The sequence below is a fragment of the Balaenoptera borealis genome (genome assembly GCF_965194805.1).
Source record: "Balaenoptera borealis genome assembly, chromosome: 5".
In the NCBI taxonomy this organism is placed as follows: Eukaryota; Metazoa; Chordata; class Mammalia; order Artiodactyla; family Balaenopteridae; genus Balaenoptera; species Balaenoptera borealis.
This window is the reverse complement of record NC_138862.1, coordinates 79,151,581-79,171,652: the sequence shown is the minus strand read 5'-3', so window position 1 is coordinate 79,171,652 and position 20,072 is coordinate 79,151,581. Positions and strand designations below refer to the sequence as shown.

General features: G+C 39.1%; 1 protein-coding gene across 8 annotated transcripts in view; it reads left to right on the top strand.

The window, feature by feature from the left end:
* LPP (LIM domain containing preferred translocation partner in lipoma) overlaps window positions 1-20,072 on the top strand; it is a 694,560-nt gene that overhangs the window by 565,630 nt on the left and 108,858 nt on the right. For all 8 annotated transcript variants that reach the window (XM_082393255.1, XM_082393258.1, XM_082393259.1 and 5 more), the window contains one exon: window positions 8,053-8,222. In XM_082393255.1, the coding sequence (XP_082249381.1) occupies window positions 8,053-8,222 (170 nt within the window). The remainder of the gene's footprint in view (window positions 1-8,052; window positions 8,223-20,072) is intronic.

Below are 20,072 nucleotides of genomic sequence, written 5' to 3'. Positions count from 1 at the left end.
ACGGACTGTACTAGGCACTTTGTAGCTGTTCCCATCATTGAACTTGGTGACCAGGTAGTCAAGGCAGTCATCGTCATGACTTTTTTTTTTTTTTTTTATTGAAGTATAGTCGATTTACAGTGTTGTGTTAATTTCTGCTGTACAGCAAAGTGATTCAGTTATACATATATATGTATATGTATATACATTTCTTATACTCTTTTCCATTATGGTTTATCATAGGATACTGAATACAGTTCTCTGTGCTGTACAGTAGGACCTTGTTGTTTATCCATTCCTTTTTACAGAGGCTGAGAAAAGGTTACCCCTGTGCACAGGACTTAGCACAGAATAGAGACTCAGTAAGTGCGTTAGTGGAGGGGTTGAAAGAATAACTGGAAAGATGACTCAACTACTTGTTTTGAAAACAAGGGACTTCAGGATCAGAGAATTTAGGAAACTTGTCCAGGTTCCCATAGCTAGTGAGTAACACAGGCAAGACTCGCAATTCTGTCTGATTGCCTTTATACCATGGAATATATAATTTTGTTCAAAGGGCACCATGTATTGTATCCCAAACTGCAAAGCAGTATTGTTTTTTGTTTTGCTTTTGTTGTTGTCTGGTTTTTGGTTATGTTTTTACTGCTCCTCCTGAGACTGGAAGTTGTTGTCAGAAAGTAATTTTCCTGACCACTGTGCCTGTGTATATTAGTTTAGTGAAGGTTAGGACCAGGGTACATGGTGACCAACTTTCTCCTTCTGCAGTTTCCTAGATGTAGCTCCTTAGGGCCAGGGCTTTTGATCCCAAACATCACTGCTTTCTAAGAACACTCTAGGATGGACTCCGCTTTGTGGAACATACGAACGCGTGGTTCCCTTTAGAACAATGGTCCCCAACCCCACTGCGCATTAGCATCGTGATTTCAGGGCCCCCCCACCAAACCAAATAAATCAGAATCTCTGCAAGCAGAGTGTGGCCATCAGTATTATTTTAAAAGCGTTCCTGGTGGGAAGCCAGAGTTTGAGAATCAACGAAGGGTAAGGGTTAGGGTTCAACCAAAGGTCTCTGAAGGACCCTTAGCTGTACTGATTTCGCCACGTGTAGCTGATTCTGACACTTCCCTAAGCTCGCCTGAGCCTTGGGGTGTTGGAGAAGTGATACTTTGCTGGCTCTTCTTTCCCTGGGAGTGGGAACACACCCCACTCCTCAGCAATGCCGAAAACATCACAGTTATGATTGAATAATGAGGTGTATTCCTAGAAAACCACAAGCTGATTAAGAAGATGGACTTTAGAAGTCTGACCTGGTTCCCATCCCAGCCTCACCTCATTTGTACCTTTGAGACCTTGGCCAAGAGACTTAACCCCTGGTTTCTTATCTATCAAATAAGAATAGATAAATGTTGATGGGACTAAATGAGAGAATGCATGTAGAGAGCTTAAGGCAGTGTCTGACCCAGAGGAAAAAATACAGTAATTTTCTTTTATGTTTTTGTTATGCTTCTTCACAATGCAGTGTATTTAAATCAGTGAAACATGCTTGCTTATGCAGCCCTATGTGGGACTTCCCCTCCCAATTTACCTCCTTACCTGAAGGTCCAACCTAAGCAAATATGTGTCTATAAATGAGTCACCTCATGGTTAAACTTTGTAATGACTTCCTTTTACCAGGTCACTCGTTTCTCACTCCATCTCATCTGGTTTGTTGCCCAGGCCTCTGTCCACCCATTCCCAAACCATTCTCTCTGACAATTTTTGGGAGTCTGTTTGTTTTGTTTTGTTTTCTTGTTACTTAGCTTAATTTCTTATTTTGTACTAAAATACTTCTTATTTTGTCTCCTTCTGAAAGCTGTACATGTCTACCGTTGGTTCTAGTACTATTGTAGTCATTGCTCCTTTTCCTGTTGTCTGCCTGTGCACATGTGTGCCTGAGAGAGAGAGAGAGAGAGAGAGAATAGAGAAGAGAAAGAGAGGAGAACAGCTATCTGCCCTCTGCTTCTCATTCCCATCCATGTACCCGTTGAATCTGCAAGCCGTCTCTGCAAGGACCATCTAAGCAATAACAGTGAAGTCGTATAATACAATTATATACACACAAGCAGTGACAAAATTAGATGTGTCCTGCAGTCCAGCTTTTAATATATGTTAAGGATCCCAGGATTCACAGAGCTAAATGGCACTAACCATAGGAGACCAGATATTGGTACAGTATTTAAAGGCAGAGTCCAAGAAAATATATAAAACTTGATTTGATGTATGATGTATACTATGTGGTATCATTACCTTAAATGGCTATCGGTTGACATTCTTTGTGTGTTCTGTATTGTCTAAGGCCACATAGCAGTGCCATATGATAAATTTATTTACAGCACAAAAGAAGCCTGTTCTATGGGAATACTTGTAATTAATGTATGTGAACTGCTTTCTCCGGCTTAATGCTATCAAAGTATTTTATGGTAAAACTTAGCTGATTCTCTTCATGTGTGTTATCAATGGATGGAAAGCCACTGGAAACTCTTCAGACTAAAACATAAAGAGACAGCATTAGGGAAATTACTCTTGTTGGTGAAAAGCAAGATATATTATATGATGCCACAGAAATTTCTTTTTTTCAGCCAACTCATGGTTAACAGTCTGTCCCCTAACTGTTTTGCGTGCAGATGAGGTCTGTCTGGGCGCTTCTTGTCAGCTGTTATTCTGACAAGCAGTGCAGAAATAGGCACCCCTTGGAACAGTGGCTTAACTTGCATTCACCTGGAGAGCTTTTAAAAATTCCAATCCTAAGACATCCTACCTCAGACCAATGAAATCAGACTCTCTGGAGCTGGGACCCAGAGATCAGTATTTTTTTTTTTTTTTTTAATTCCCCAGATGATTCCAACATACAGGCAAGGTTGAGAATCACTGTCCTAGGACTTACGCAGTTTAAAAAACAGGTTATCTATTATTCCATGCATTAATACTACAGGGTTTCATAAAGTAAAAGCTTTGGTGATTAGAAAATGCCATCATCCTAGACTTCAGTGAATGTCATATGGACCTGTCACATAAAGAGTACAAACTTGTTCTATGAACTTTTTGTACTTTCAGTGGAAGATAATTTCTGAATCAACTTAATGGAGCCTGTGCTTTAGGAAGATAACTCCAGTGGACACATGTAGGGTAAATTGGAGCAAGCTTTGTTTCTAGGAATGATTTGCTATCAGTTCACTACTCTGATATAACCTTATTGATTCAACTTTTGGAGTAGGACTTTGTTCAGAATATATTTTAAAAGGTGCTTAGTGAGAAAGCTGATAGATCATACAATTGGCATATAGAGTTTCAATTCATTATAATATTTAAAGATAGACTATTAATTTTGCTTATGCCAAAAATTTCTGTTACAAGGCAAGTGGCAAGGAGGAGATGGAGACATATGTGACCTGGCTTTATGTCTGCATAAATGTACTAGTTTGCTTTTGATGTTGAATAATGCACAAGTTTGAGAGTATGTCACCACCACCCCCATCACCATGCTACCGACTCTCAAAATGACTGGACATTTTTGGTCTCACCCCAGAAACAAGCAGTATCTGCAGAAGAAGGTCTATGGCCTATCGTATTAATGGTGTACTGGTCACAAGAACATCATTTTTAAATGAAATTTTATTTTCATATTATAAAGAAAATAAATTCACATTACAGAAAGAGGAAGCTGGCACCAGTAAATATGAAAACCCATGTCCCACTACTCCACCTGTCTTGCTTAACTTGTAGATTTGCCTGTAACGTTGCCCTTCACCCATGCCATTCCTAAAATGGCTTGTTCAAAAACTATCTAAACTTCCAGACTTAGCTCAAGTAGTAAGACCACCATAAAGCCTGTCCATGTGTAAGAGGGAGTAAGTCAGAGCTAGTGGAACAATCAGGAAGTCATTGCAATGACCCATGAAAGATAATAAGCCCAATGTGGGCAGCAGACCTGTGATGGAAGAGAAGCATTTCAGAGACTTTGCAGAGGTTGTAATAGTTGTGGGAGTAGGGAAGAAGGAGGGGGAGGGGTGAGAAGAGTCTCTGACTAGCTCCACAATCGATATAAAGCGTTATCGATATATAACAAACGATAATACATGGACAAGCTTTTTTTGGTTCAGGCATCTCAATTCACTGACAAAGTTCCCCCCAGGCTGTCTAACCCTCTGTCCTTGGATTTTTTAAGTTACTGTGCTAAGCTTTGCCAATGAGCTCCTCATACCATCCCTGGGTCTGAACTTGACCCTGGGCTTCCCACTGGCCCCTAATCAACAATGTTTCCTTCATACTCTGATGCCTCCAAGTCTGGTACCATTCCCCTGGTTTTTCTCGTTTAAAAGCGCTGAGATACTTGTCTCCAAGATGGGCAGCAAGATTGCAGGATGCTTTTAATGATGTGTAGCATGAGCCCCTCTAGGGGCAAGGACGCATTATGCTCTAGTGACTTTCTTTCCATTGTGAATGCCTCCCTAAAAGGTATAGTCGGTACATTTTTGTTAATGTGAAAAGGTAACATTCGGGCACCTTTTCTGTCCTGCTGTAGACAGAAAGTGTAGAGAGAGCTATTTTTAATTTTTGTTCTTTGCTCTTTTCTGTGCTTGTGATTTTAAAGGTGCCAGACTGACTGCCCTCGAGCCTGGTGTCCCCAATTTCTCCCAAGAATACGAAAAATACGGGAGGCAGCAAGCTGGTCATGTCTGGGTCCAGCGTATTAGCCTGACCCACTCTGGAAGAATATTCTCCAAAATATAAAGGAAAAGATTGTTCCTTGTGAACACAGACCATCTGCTTTCATAGCCGAGAGGACAAAACCTTGTTGTCCCACCACCAAGCCACTGCACAGTGTTTGGATCCAGGAAACCCAGCCACTCATCCACTGTGTGGAAAAACTAGAATGTTTTTTTCTCTTCCATCCCCACCTGTCAAAGTTCCATCCTTTAAGATTGGACTTAAATGCCTCTTTCTCCACAAAACCTTTCCTGAGCCCTCTCAAGTGTGATGTTCCTCCCACATCTCCAGAGCACTTTCTCAGATGACACCACATTTTGTCATGTGATTGTAGGATGTTATATAGTCTCCTAATTAATGTGAAAGGCACTGACGTCGCCTAATTCCTTTCTGGGTATCATACAGATTACAGTACTGGGCAAAGAGTAAATACCTGGGGAATGCCTGTTGAATACAATGATGATTCCAAAGCTTAGCTTTTCATCCTGCCCTTTAGGGCTCTGCTCCAACCTTTCCCTTTAATCAGTGATTGAAATTTTCTCCTAGATCCTCATGGGTAGCTCTCAAACTCTCCATAAACCATGTAGGCTCAGCCTCTTGGATTCCAGATATTACGCATTGGGCAGCCATGGTCTGGAATCATAATTGCTACCTCTACCTGTCTCATCGACCACCATGACCAATAGTCAATCACATTTGGCCAGAACAAATTTTTTCCAAAGTGTGGTCCACAGATCACTGGTAGTCCCTGATGGAGTATCAAGGAGTCCAGAAAAGGAAAGAGTAATAAATAATTATTTTGTTGACTTGCATTTAATGAATCTGAATTGTAAAACTACAATATTCACAGGAATCCAATATGCTTTTAATATGAATCATCACATTCTTAAAGATTGCATATGTACCACCAAACCTATGTTGATCGGTGTTGTTTATCCAATGTTCAGTAACATTGCCATTACGCTCACAGTATTTTCATGTCATTAGTATGTTTTTTTTTCCTACTGCTGCTAAACCTACATTTTTTAATCATTACTATATTACACTATTTCTTCAGTTCGCCAAAATAGATCAGTGATTTGAATATGATTCTTTGAAAGTAGAAAAGATAGTAATAAAGATAATCCCATAAATACCACTTCAGATTAACATTACAAATGTAAACGTTAGTGAAAACAATTCCAGTATAAATATTGGAAGTGAATCTATATACAATGGGATGAATGTGATTATTTTGCACAAGCAGTTGAAAAAGAAAATTTGGAATGCTATGATGATGACGATATAATTTTTTAAATTATATTTTATGGATTGGTGATCCATTCGCCTGTAATTCCCAATATGTTCTCTGTAGTGAAATGTTGTCAGATAGTGGCATGAAGCTCTCAGACTTTCAGCATCCTTTTCAAACATAGTATAGTGAACTTTTTAGTAAATCAATGAAGTTTTTTTTTTTCTGAAGAATCACAAAATAGTGCCATATGAAAATCCTAATTTTGATACTAAAGGCAATGAGAGTCTAAAATTTTAAAGCACCTTTCTAAAGTTGCACATCTTTTAATAAAAAACAGACACAAGTTCACTCTTGGATAGAAGTTTGTAAATCAAGCCACAAAGTTTATTACAAACATTTATTTTATAAAAGTTTATCAAATGTCAAGAATATGTCAAGACTTCATAAAAATATCATCTATGGTGGAAGTGGCTCAGTTTCCAAAAGTTTGACTCTTTTTTTCAGCACCTGATATTTCTCATTCTTTAGGGGGAAAATGTTCTATAGTTTGGGCTATATTTTAAAGATGCATTCAAATTCTGCAACAGAATGTAAAGAAATACTTTCCAGGATCAGTGCAAGAGAGGATTAGAAACACATTTGCCTCTTTTCTCCCAAGTTGAAACATTTAAACCTCCTCCCTTCTAGGTGTGAAATAGTCGTCAGTCCAATGTGATGGAGGGCTGAAGGCAGCCTTTAGTGAGAAATCTCTCCATAGTGTCAGCTCTGTGTTCAATCCTGACGCACAGAACTAGGCAGAAGCAAGACAGCAGAATGGTTAGGACCATCGACACTGAAGCTAGACTGCTTGGGTTAGAAGGTAGTCAACCACTTATGTAACCCAGTTTCCTCATCTGTAAAATAGCGATACTAATAGTACTTGTCACACAGGTTGTTGTGAATATGAAATGAGTTAATATACAGAAAGCACCTAGAAAATGCCTGACCCATAGGAAGCACTAGGTTTGCTAAAGCTTATCTGTAAAAGCCTGCCGATTCTTGCTGACGTTCCCAGTGACTTGTAATACTGGTTAAAACTTTTTACCTTCGTAGAAATAAAGAATAAGAAGGGAAACTGAATGCGGCTCTGACCTCTGGCTCAAGATTCCCATGGTGAAGCCAGCTATGGGTACAGACTGCAGCCAGCACAATGCCTCTCAATGACATAAAGGGTTTTTTTGTAAATTACATGTTAATGTTATTATTCAAATTTTAATGCAGTTTTTTTTAGCCTAAACACAGTGTCCATGTGTGGTCAGAAGCCCCACGAATCAATTTAATCATGCTGAAAATTTGCAGAACACTGGGCTGGACAGTGCCAAGGCCATGAGGGACTCAAAATCCTACAGTCTGTGGAACTGTTGCATGATTAAGGGATATTCAAACTCTAAACAGACTTGGAGGCAATGCTGAGTTGTAATATCTTAAAGGGTGTCAAGTGTAAGAGATGAGACTTATTTCTTGAGGCCCTCAAGGACAGAACTGGGACTATTGGGTAACAGAATGAGGAAGCATTCCGGCTCAGTACGAGAACACTTTCTAGCAGTCAGCGCTATCTGGAAATAAAAGGGACTACTTTTTTATCTGCCTGTCACTGAGGGCTGGATGCAGAGGTTTTGCAAGCCAGGCTTTCGTGGAAGGAGTTGAAGTTTGAGTTTGGACCCAGTTCCCTCGCAGTCTAGCTGGACACATAGTCTCTCCAAGGAGAAAGACTTTTCTAGATTGTGCCTTCCGCTCCTACCATCCTGAGTCATGTTCCTCTTAATTTGTGTGTGAGATTAGAGGCAGAGCAGTGGCCTCAACATCAGGAGACCTGAGTTCTACTCAGTCACTCTCCGTGGGACCTTGGCTGTGAGGGTCAACTTGTCAACTGATTCGTAAAATCCCCGTCATGCTGGCCTCACGGGGGCTGTAGTGGTCACCCTGCTCATGACGGTGATGGTGGTGGTGGTGATCCCATCTGCTGTTGACATTACAAGTGTGCTGTCCCCACCACACGTTGTCTTCTTTAGAAGGACTGAAGGTGTTCTTAACAGTCAACCCCTTTCTTCTTTCAGGCCGCTGTGCTCGCTGTGGGGAAAATGTAGTAGGGGAAGGCACAGGATGCACTGCGATGGATCAGGTCTTCCACGTGCATTGTTTTACCTGCATCGTCTGTAACAACAGGCTCCGAGGGCAGCCCTTCTATGCGGTGGAGAAGAAAGCCTACTGTGAGCCCTGCTACATCGTAAGTTCCGATTTGGTCCTCAGGTACTTTACAAAGATGACTTCTTTGGCAAAATGCCAGTCACTCCAGCTCAGCCGTAGCCGTCAGATCTTGGCTTCTCATCAGATTTCAAAATATGCGTGTGTGTAAATTGGTCTGTCTTAATTTTTATCCATATGCCCCCTGTTCATATGAGGTCAAAGGGTGCATTAGATGGGGCTACCATTCAGTTAGTGGTCTGCCAGGAAGATCATCACGCTGTGGCTTACAAGTATACATGTACAAGCTAACACGTTCCCCCTTAAAGCATCAGAAGGTTTCCCAAGTAGCAGAGTCACACCACTTCTTATTAGATCTCACTCCGTATTTGATGTCGTATTTGTAGAGGAACGTTGCAGGGCCTTGGGACTTGTGAGTGCTCTTTCAAACTCCTGGGTCCTTTGAATCACCTTTTTTCTACCCAGAATTTCTCTTACCTGTCATATCCAGCAGGTTTTCATGATGCAGTTAGAGAAACTATTATAGACTACCTTAAAGGGAAATAAATAGTCATGTTGACTGAGCTAATAATTGTCTCCTTTTTAAAATACACAACTATATTTTAATAACATAGCTGGGTGACTAAAAAATACTCATAGTCACATTACCTTAGCTGTTTGTCAGGCTACTTAAATCTACACGTTAGGCTTCTGATAGAGCAGTTTGGTAAATGAACATAAACTTTTTTAATCTAAAGTAAATTTCCTTGCTATCCTTCTACACGATTTTATCTCTCTGTTGAACACTTGTTAGTGGAAAAAGTAGTGCTTTTTTGCAAACCCACACAAGAGGCACGATTTGGCCCTCAGCATCCCCAGCATTTCAACGTAAGAGAAACCTTGGGTGCGAGGTATTGGAAGTTATACACATAGCTTTTCAGAGCCCCGAGGTTCAAGTTTATTGCAGAAGTTGCTGGCCTCACTGGGATTTTCCTATAACCTGACAGCTCGAACTCATTGCAGCTCTGGAATCTGTAGCATAGATCTGAAATTTCTTCAAGATTAAGATCTTGCAGGATTGAATATTGTTTTGCATCTCTTAAGTTCAATTTTATTTCATTTTCCTCCCCAAGGGCAACTTGGTGACATATAATATCACTATAGTGCCACACAATGTTGGAGCTGGAAAAAAAAAACTTAAGGTCATTTGTCTAACTCCTCTCTTTAGAAGTGAGAATACAGGGACTTCCCTGGTGGCACAGTGGTTAAGAATCCGCCTGCCAATGCAGGAGACACGGGTTCGAGCCCTGGTCCGGGAAGATCCCACATGCCGCAGAGCGACTAAGCCCGTGCACCACAACTACTGAGCCTGTGCTCTAGAGCCCGCAAGCCACAACTGCTGAGCCCGTGAGCCACAACTGCTGAGCCCACGTGCCACAACTGCTGAAGCCTGCGTGCCTGGAGCCCGTGCTCCTCAACAAAAAAAGCCACCACAATGAGAAGCCCGCACACTGCAATGAAGAGTAGCCCCCGCTCGCTGCAACTAGAGAAAGCCTGCATGCAGCAACAAAGACCCAATGCAGGCAAAAATGAATAAATAAATAAATAAATTTATTTTAAAAAAAAAGTGAGAATACACAGAGAGGAAGGAAATGACTTATTTTATTAGTGTCAAAGCCAGGATTAAATTCAGTTGTTCACATTAGTCTCGTATTTGTTGCAGACACCACAAGGCTTTAGTTTTCCAGAACATAAACATACCACAAGGCTTTAGTTTCTCCAGAACATAAACACAGACACAGTGATATCCCGTTGCTTTGGAAGGGACAATTACATATCAGGAAAAGTCTAGTGAACAAAAGTTTGCCTCTTTAGGAAATAAAAATGTTTCAAATATCACTCTTAGAAATCTTCATTGAATGAGAAAATTACAAAGTTCCCTGCCTTTGTAACAGACTGTGTGGACTGTCATTCACACTGATCTAGGACCAGAGTGAAATTATTTATTGCAGTGATCTCAGCAGAGCCTCTAGAAGCACCTATGGCTGTTTGTCCATACACTAAGTGACCACAGAATACACTGTTTTTTGTAATTCTTGTGTCTATTTTTCACCCTTTTTTTCACTGCATTGTTGATTCTTGTTACTTGAACGATGCTCCTATGGCTGCTTCCTTCAGTTTTCTTTCATCTCTTACGAGCGAGGAATCACATGAACAATACCGGGAAACACTATAACATGGTATGAAGAACATGGGTTTGAATTTGATTCCATCACTTAATACTTTTTCTTTTTTTTTTTTTAACATCTTTATTGGAGTATAATTGCTTTACAATGGTGTGTTAGTTTCTGCTGTATAACAAAGGGAATCAGTTATACATATACATATGTTCCCATATCTCTTCCCCCTTGCGTTTCCTTCCCACCCTCCTTATCCCACCCCTCTAGGTGGTCACAAAGCACCGAGCTGATCTCCCTGTGCTATGCGGCTGCTTCCCACTAGCTATCTGTTTTATGTTTGGTAGTGTATATATGTCCACGCCACTCTCTCACTTTGTCCCAGCTTACCCTTCCCCCTCCCCATATCCTCAAGTCCATTCTCTAGTAGGTCTGCGTCTTTATTCCTGTCTTGCCCCTAGGTTCTTCATGACCTTTTTTTTCTTAGATTCCATATATATGTGTTAGCATACAGTATTTCTTTTTCTCTTTCTGACTTGCTTCACTCTGTATGACAGACTCTAGGTCCATCCACCTCACTACAAATAACTCAATTTCGTTTCTTTTTATGGCTGAGTAATATTCCATTGTATATATGTGCCACATCTTCTTTATCCATTCGTCTGTTGATGGACACTTAGGTTGCTTCCATATCTTGGCTATTGTAAATAGAGCTGCAATGACCATTGTGGTACATGACTCTTTTTGAATTATGGTTTTCTCAGGGTATATGCCCAGTAGTGGGATTGCTGGGTCGTATAGTAGTTGTATTTTTAGTTTTTTAAGGAACCTCCATACTGTTCTCCATAGTGGCTGTATCAATTTACATTCCCACCAACAGTGCAAGAGGGTTCCCTTTTCTCCACATCCTCTCCAGCATTTATTGTTTGTAGATTTTTTGATGATGGCCATTCTGACCGGTGTGAGATGATATCTCATTGTAGTTTTGATTTGCATTTCTCTAATGATTAATGATGTTGAGCATTCTTTCATGTGCTTGTTGACAATCTGTATATGTTCTTTGGAGAACTGTCTATTTAGGTCTTCTGCCCATTTTTGGATTGGGTTGTTTGTTTTTTTGATATTGAGCTGCATGATTTGCTTGTAAATTTTGGAGATTAATCCTATGTCAGTTGCTTCATTTGCAAATCTTTTCTCCCATTCTGAGGGTTGTCTTTTGGTCTTGTTTATGGTTTCCTTTGCTCTGCAAATCTTTGAAGTTTCATTAGGTCCCATTTGTTTATTGTTGTTTTTATTTCCATTTCTCTAGGAGGTGGGTCAAAAGGATCTTGTGTGATTTATGTCATAGAGTGTTCTGCCTGTGTTTTCCTCTAAGAGTTTGATGGTGTCTGGCCTTACATTTAGGTCTTTAATCCATTTTGAGTTTATTTTTGTGTATGGTGTTAGGGAGTGTTCTAATTTCATACCTTTACATGTAGCTGTCCAGTTTTCCCAGCACCACTTATTGAAGAGGCTGTCTTTTCTCCACTGTATATTCTTGCCTCCTTTATCAAAGATATGGTGACCATATGTGCATGGGTTTATCTCTGGGCTTTCTATCCTGTTCCATTGATCTATATTTCTGTTTTAGTGCCAGTACCATACTGTCTTGATTACTGTAGCTTTGTAGAATAGTCTGAAGTCAGGGAGCCTGATTCCTCCAGCTCCGTTTTTCTTTCTCAAGATTGCTTTGGCTATTCGGGGTCTTTTGCATTTCCATACAAATTGTGAAATTTTTTTTTCTAGTTCTGTGAAAAATGACAGTGGTAGTTTGATAGGGATTGCATTGAATCTGTAGACTGCTTTGGGTAGTAGAGTCATTTTCACAATGTTGATTCTTCCAATCCAACAACATGGTATATCTCTCCATCTATTTGTATCATCTTTAATTTCTTTCATCAGGGTCTTATAATTTTCTGCATACAGGTCTTTTATCTCCTTAGGTAGGTTTATTCCTAGATATTTTATTCTTTTTGTTGCAATGGTAAATGGGAGTGTTTTCTTAATTTCACTTTCAGATTTTTCATCATTAGTGTATAGGAATGCTCGAGATTTCTGTGCATTAATTTTGTATCCTGCTACTTTACTAAATTCATTGATTAGCTCTAGTAGTTTTCTGGTAGCATCTTTAGGATTCTCTATGTATAGTATCATGTCATCTGCAAGCAGTGACAGCTTTACTTCTTCTTTTCCGATTTGGATTCCTTTTATTTCTTTTTCTTCTCTGATTGCTGTGGCTAAAACTTGCAAAACTATGTTGAATAATAGTGGTGAGAGTGGGCAACCTTTTCTTGTTCCTGATCTTAGTGGAAATGGTTTCAGTTTTTCTCCATTGAGGACAATGTTGGCTGTGGGTTTGTCATATATGGCCTTTATTATGTTGAGGAATGTTCCCTCTATACCTACTTTCTCCAAGGTTTTTATCATAAATGGGTGTTGAATTTTGTCGAAAGCTTTCTCTGCATCTATTGAGATGATCATATGGTTTTTCTCCTTCCGTTTGTTAATACGATGTATCACATTCATTGATTCGCATATATTGAAGAATCCTTGCATTACTGGGATAAACCGCACTTGATCATGGTGTATGATCCTTTTACTGTGCTGTTGGATTCTGTTTGCTAGTATTTTGTTGAGGATTTTTGCATCTATGTTCATCAGTGATGTTGGCCTGTAGTTTTCTTTCTTTGTGACATCTTTGTCGGGTTTTGGTATCAGGGTGATGGTGGCCTCGTAGAATGAGTTTGGGAGTGTTCCTCCCTCTGCTATATTTTGGAAGAGTTTGAGAAGGATAGGTGTTAGCTCTTCTCTAAATGTTTGATACAATTCGCCTGTGAAGCCATCTGGTCCTGGGCTTTTGTTTGTTGGAAGATTTTTAATCACAGTTTCAATTTCAGTGCTTGTGATTGGTCTGTTCATATTTTCTATTTCTTCCTGGTTCAGTCTCAGAAGGTTGTGCATTTCTAAGAATTTGTCCATTTTTTCCAGATTGTCCATTTTATTGGCATAGAGTTGCTTGTAGTAATCTCTCATGATCCTTTGTATTTCTGCAGTGTCAGTTGTTACTTCTCCTTTTTCATTTCTAATTCTATTGATTTGAGTCTTCTCCCTTTTTTTCTTGATGAGTCTGGCTAATGGTTTATCAATTTTCTTTATCTTCTCAAAGAACCAGCTTTTAGTTTTATTGATCTTTGCTATCGTTTCCTTCATTTCTTTTTCATTTGTTTCTGATCTGATCTTTATGATTTCTTTCCTTCTGCTAAATTTGAGGTTTTTTTTGTTCTTCTTTCTCTAATTGCTTTAGGTGTAAGGTTAGGTTGTTTATTTGAGATGTTTCTTGTTTCTTAAGGTAGGATTGTATTGCTATAAACTTCCCTCTTAGAACTGCTTTTGCTACATCCCATAGGCTTTGGGTCGTCGTGTTTTCATTGTCATTTGTTTCTAGGTATTTTTTGATTTCCTCTTTGATTTCTTCAGTGATCTCTTGGTTATTAAGTAGTGTATTGTTTAGCCTCCACGTGTTTGTATTTTTTACAGATTTTTTCCTGTAATTGATATCTAGTCTCATAGCGTTGTGGTCGGAAGAGATACTTGATATGATTTAAATTTCCTTAAATTTACCAAGGCTTGATTTGTGACCCAATATATGATCTCTCCTGGAGAATGTTCCATGAGCACTTGAGGAGAATGTGTATTCTGTTGTTTTTGGATGGAATGTCTTATAAATATTAATTAAGTCCATCTTGTTTAATGTGTCATGTAAAGCTTGTGTTTCCTTATTTATTTTCATTTTGGATGATCTGTCCATTGGTGAAAGTGGGGTGTTAAAGTCCCCTACTATGATTGTGTTACTGTCGATTTCCCCTTTTATGGCTGTTAGCATTTGCCTTATGTATTGAGGTGCTCCTATGTTGGGTGCATAAATATTTACAATTGTTATATCTCCTTCTTGGATTGATCCCTTGATCATTATGTAGTGTCCTTCTTTGTCTCTTGTAATAGTCTTTATTTTAAAGTCTATTTTGTCTGATATGAGAGTTGCTACTCCAGCTTTGTTTTGATTTCCATTTGCATGGAATAACTTTTTCCATTCCCTCACTTTCAGTCTGTATGTGTCCCTAGGTCTGAAGTGGGTCTCTTGTAGACAGCATATATACGGGTCTTGTTTTGGTATCTGTTCAGCCAGTCTATGTCTTTTGGTTGGAGCATTTAATCCATTTACATTTAAGGTAATTATCGATATGTATGTTCCTATTCCCATTTTCTTAATTGTTTTGGGTTTGTTATTGTAGGTCTTTTCCTTCTCTTGTGTTTCCTGCCCAGAGAAGTTCCTTTAGCATTTGTTGTAAAGCTGGTTTGGTGGTGCTAAATTCTGTTAGCTTTTGCTTGTCTGTAAAGGTTTTAATTTCTCCATCAAATCTGAATGAGATCCTTGCTGGGTAGAATAATCTTGGTTGTAGGTTTTTCTCCTTCATCACTTTAAATATGTCCTGCCACTCCCTTCTGGCTTGCAGAGTTTCTGCTGAAAGATCAGCTGTTAACCTTATGGGGATTCCCTTGTGTGTTATTTGTTGCTTTTCCCTTGCTGCTTTTAATATTTTTTCTTTTTATTTAGTTTTTGATAGTTTGATTAATATGTGTCTTGGCGTGTTTCTCCTTGGATTTATCCTGTGTGGGACTCTCTGTGATTCCTGGACCTGATTAACTATTTCCTTTCCCATATTAGGGAAGTTTTCAACTATAATCTCTTCAAATATTTTCTCAGTCCCCTTCTTTTTCTCTTCTTCTTCTGGGACCCCTATAATTCAAATGTTGGTGCGTTTAATGTTGTCCCAGAGGTCTCTGAGCCTGTCCTCAATTCTTTTCATTCTTTTTTCTTTCTTCTGCTCTGCAGTAGTTATTTCCACTATTTTATCTTCCAGGTCACTTATCCGTTCTTCTGCCTCAGTTATTCTGCTATTGATCCCTTCTAGAGAATTTTTAATTTCATTTATTGTGTTGTTCATTGTTTGTTTGCTCTTTAGTTCTTCTAGGTCCTTGTTAAACATTTCTTGTATTTTCTCTATTCTATTTCCAAGATTTTGGATCATGTTTACTATCATTATTCTGAATTCTTTTTCAGGTAGACTTCCTATTTCCTCTTCATTTGTTATTTCTGGTGGGTTTTTGCCTTGCTCCTTCATCTGCTGTGTGTTTTTCTGTCTTCTCATTTTGCTTAACTTACTGTGTTTGGGGTCACCTTTTCGCAGGCTGCAGGTTCGTGGTTCCCGTTGTTTTTGGTGTCTGTCCGCAGTGGCTAAGGTTGGTTCAGTGGGTTGTGTAGGCTTCCTGGTGGAGGGGACTAGTGCCTGTGTTCTGGTGGATGAGGCTGGATCTTGTCTTTCTGGTGGGCGGGTGCACGTCTGGTGGTGTGTTTTGAGGTGTCTGTGGCCTTATTATGATTTTAGGCAGCCTCTCTGCTAATGGATGGGGTTGTGTTCCTGTCTTGCTATTTGTTTGGCATAGAGTGTCCAGCACTGTAGCCTGCTGGTCGTTGAGTGAAGCTGGGTCTTGGCGTTGAGATGGAGATCTCTGGGAGATTTTTGCCGTTTGACGTTACATGGAGCTGGGAGGTCTCTTGTGGACCAGTGTCCTGAAGTTGGCTCTTCCACCTCAGAGGCATAGCCCTGATGCCTGGCTGGAGCACCAGGAGCCTTTCATCCTCATGGCTCAGAATAAAAGGGAGAAAAAATAGAAAGAAAGAAAGAAAGAAAAGAAAAGAATATAAAAGAAAATAAAATAGTTATTAAAATAAAAGATTAATAATTATTAAGAAAAAAAATTTTTAAAGTAAAAAAAAAAAAAACGGACGGACAGAACCCTAGGACAAATGGTAAAAGCAAAGCTATACAGAGAAAATCACACACAGAAGCATACACATACACACTCACAAAAAGAGAAACAGGAAAAATATATATATATCTTTGCTCCCAAAATCCACCTCCTCAATTTGGGATGATTCGTTGTCTATTCAGGTATTCCACAGATGCAGGCACATCAAGTTGTTTGTGGAGATTTAATCTGCTGCTCCTGAGGCTGCTGGGAGAAATTTCCCTTTCTCTTCTTTGTTCGCACAGCTCCCGGGGTTCAGCTTTGGATTTGGACCCGCCTCTGCGTGTAGGTCGCCTGAGGGCATCTGTTCTTCGCTCAGACAGGACAGGGTTAAAGGAGCAGCTGATTCGGGGGCTCTGGCTCACTCAGGCCAGGGGGAGGGAAGGGTACGGATGCGGAGCGAGCCTGCGGTGTCAGAGGCCCACGTGATGTTGCACCAGCCTGAGGCGCGCCGCATCACTTAATACTTTGACTTCTTGGGAAAATTCCTTGATCTTTCTAAGCCTCAGTTTCTTCATATATATAATGGTGATGATTGCTGGATTCTCCCCAGACTTGCAAATATGAAATGAGGCAGTCCTTGTAAAGCACACTTGTCTGGCTCAGGGAAGGCTAGTGGAATGAATGTTATTCTGAGATTAATTTTGATAAGATTTCTGGCCTATTTAGCGTTTCTGAAAGTGAGCACCTTACATGTGTAGTGAGATGCATCGGGCTTGGGAAATCTCAGACTTAACCCCCCTCTCTTTTTTAAATGCTTTGCTTGCTCTCCTGAGGGTATAGTAAAACTTAAGAAAGTCTAAGCTGTCTAATTAAGAGCTTCTACAGTGGTGGACTGAGGTTTCCATCTCCATTCCAGGCGTAGCAGCTCAGTGATTCTTTAGGATATGTTTCCTTAGGCCTTGGTTGCCTGTTACTATACTATGCTGGTGACAAGGAGCACTATCTGGGTGATATTTAATCACATCCTTGGAAGAAGTGGGTGAATTCAAATAATGGAAATTCTTACCATCCTTTTTGACTTCACTCCCTCTGAAGAAACTTTAATCACGATTTTTCTTTAATGAGATCTATCCGTGGTGACTCTAAATGTAATTTAATTCTTATCAGAATTCAGTTAAGCTTTACTGAAAGACCTTTCCTTGTTCGATATTGATTTCAGAGTTCAGCACAGCCCTCAAGCCCTCAGATGGATGTTTTAGCATTTTAAGTTCTTCTGAACTTTCCTAAGTCCAATAAGCTGCCACACGAAAAATGTAAAGAGTTCTCTTTTGGGGGAGGTTGGGGAAGCTGGGAGAATAAAATGAAATAAGTTTGTTTTGAAGATAGAGTTTGTTTAAGGAGGACCCTAGGGCTGTATGTATGTCTCTTGGAAACAAAGCCCTTAGAACAGAGCAATGTCATTCATTCAAACTGCCTCTTGTTCCATTAGTGGAAACAAGATGTCTGAAAGACATCCTGTACAAAACAGAGAAAACCTAAGCCCTGGGCTCAGTCTGTGCGTTTTTTTTTTTTGGTTGATGGAATCAGAATATTGAAGATAGTGGTTTAGTTAGTTAATTATTTCTGTGTAAGGACCACCCTGTTTGATGCTCTGAGTTCAGGAAGGAGACCAGTCTAATATAAATTTAATTTATTCTTGCCTGTGTTGGTTACTGATCAACTTAAGATCGTATTTTAATTAAACATTTACATAATTTGGAGAGAGACTATACCAGTTATGGCTTTATCTTTGATTTAATGATTATTCATATTTTCCTATGATCTCTTGAATCCTTAATCCTTACATGTACATAGCTGTGATCAAACAAATTTGGATTTAGTAAGGCATTGTAATTCTCTTTAATCATTTTATACATGCTTTCCTTTGTATTTTCTATTGATTGACTTAATGTAAATATGTATATAGCTTTCCATTGTTAATAATTTCCATTTTAGCTTTTTATCTGTTTAGGTTTACATTATGTTTACACACCACATTTTAAAACCATTGGCCACTAGGAAGATATTGGGTATTTTCCAAACTTTTAGTATTGTACATAACATGCGTATAAATAACTGAGTAAAAATTTTTATGTTATTTTATTTTGAATTATGTTCTTAACATAAGTCCTTTGATTTATGTTACCAAGTTTACTTTATGGCAATTGGAGAACTTTTACTGGATTTACTTAAAAAGATTTTTCCAATTTTCAGAACCATGAGCAATAATGAGACCAAATGTTAAACTATAACCTATCCACTACTGAAGAGGTTTGTTTACATTTATTTTGAACCAATTTCTAATAGATGCATTATGTAATAGTTTTTTTTTTTTTTTTTTTATGTAATAGTTTTTAATTTGAGTTTTTATGATTAGAAAATCAATGAGAAGCTTTTCTACTTTGATGATAGATCTCTTAAAAGCTTAGTTTTGATTATTCTTATGGATTTGGATAAATGAACAAATTAAAATTAGGAGCACTAAGCTTCCTTGGGAAGGAAAGTGATGTAAATAGAATACATTGGTTCTAGTCCTTGCTCTCCTGGTGTGATGTTAGATCAGTCATTTAATTTCTGAGTACCAGTATCCTCATTTATTAAAGGGAGATATTAACTTCTTCCTTGTCTTCAAAGGGAAGGAATGAACAAGTGTCAGACTTTGTACATCATGAAGAAATTGTTTACTTATATAAGGGCTTAATCTGATTAATAACATTATTATCATTGCTTTTTCCCTTAGCTTAATCTGATAGAATTTAGAAATGCTCTACCTCTGGGGTAATTTCATAGCTGCAGTTGCTATGGAAATACTGAAATAAATAGATGCCATAGAAAGAATATGAGGGCATATATGAGAAGAAGAGGTTCATGTGTTGCTTAAGAAGATTCTTGTGTTGGTAAAGGCAGCAACCATGCCTCCCACTTATGTGTCCTTCTGCCCTTAATGAGACAGGTTTACTCATAAGTACAGATTTACAAAAGAATTGCTGTGTTCGTAGCATTGCCAAAGAGTCTGGGCCTAGAGACACAGTGCATCAGAGATTCTCAGAAAGTCTGTTTATGAAATGGCAGCCAAGGATCTTCCCCTAAACCAGGGCTCTTACTCAGAGTGGGTGAAATCCAACTCCTGACTCTCCAGCAGTGGAAGTTGGTACAGACATTTTTATTACAGTTACAATCCAAGCGATTAAAAGACCTCAGGAAATAGGAGACCAACTCCACAGGAGACTAAACACTTGAAGTTTCCTGAATTTGACGCATTGGTGGCCAACACACTAACAGCCATTTGCTCCCTCTGTCACTAAATGGCTACAGTCAAAACATTCTAACTTTTCAAGCTACATTAGGAGGTAGGTTTTGTACCTCTGCTGGAAAGTTTTCCTTTTATATGCTCAATTCCTCCTAATAAAATGTTTTAAAAGCAGTTATGGCCAGTGCTTTATGTGGATATTAGGAAAGGACTTGAGAGTTCGGACTAAACTTGAAAAATTCACATGAACTTCCCTCCTCCTCTTTTCTTAATTGTCCACCTCTGCTCTCTCATTTCCAAGGAGTGTTTCTCTCTCTCTCACACACACACGTGGGTGCACACACACACACACTTTCTTCTTAATGTTACGTCATCATCCCACAAGCACTCACCCAGGAAGGAGAAAAGTGCTTCAAGCGAGAAGAGAATTTGTCAAGTATGCTCTTGAGAGATTTAACCATGCTAACTACTATGAATAATTATCTCTTCCATTTGTACAGCCCCTTATTTTACAGTGCTCCTGAGCCTGTATTACTGTACCTTGCCATACCTATTAGAATCTTGTGAAACAGAC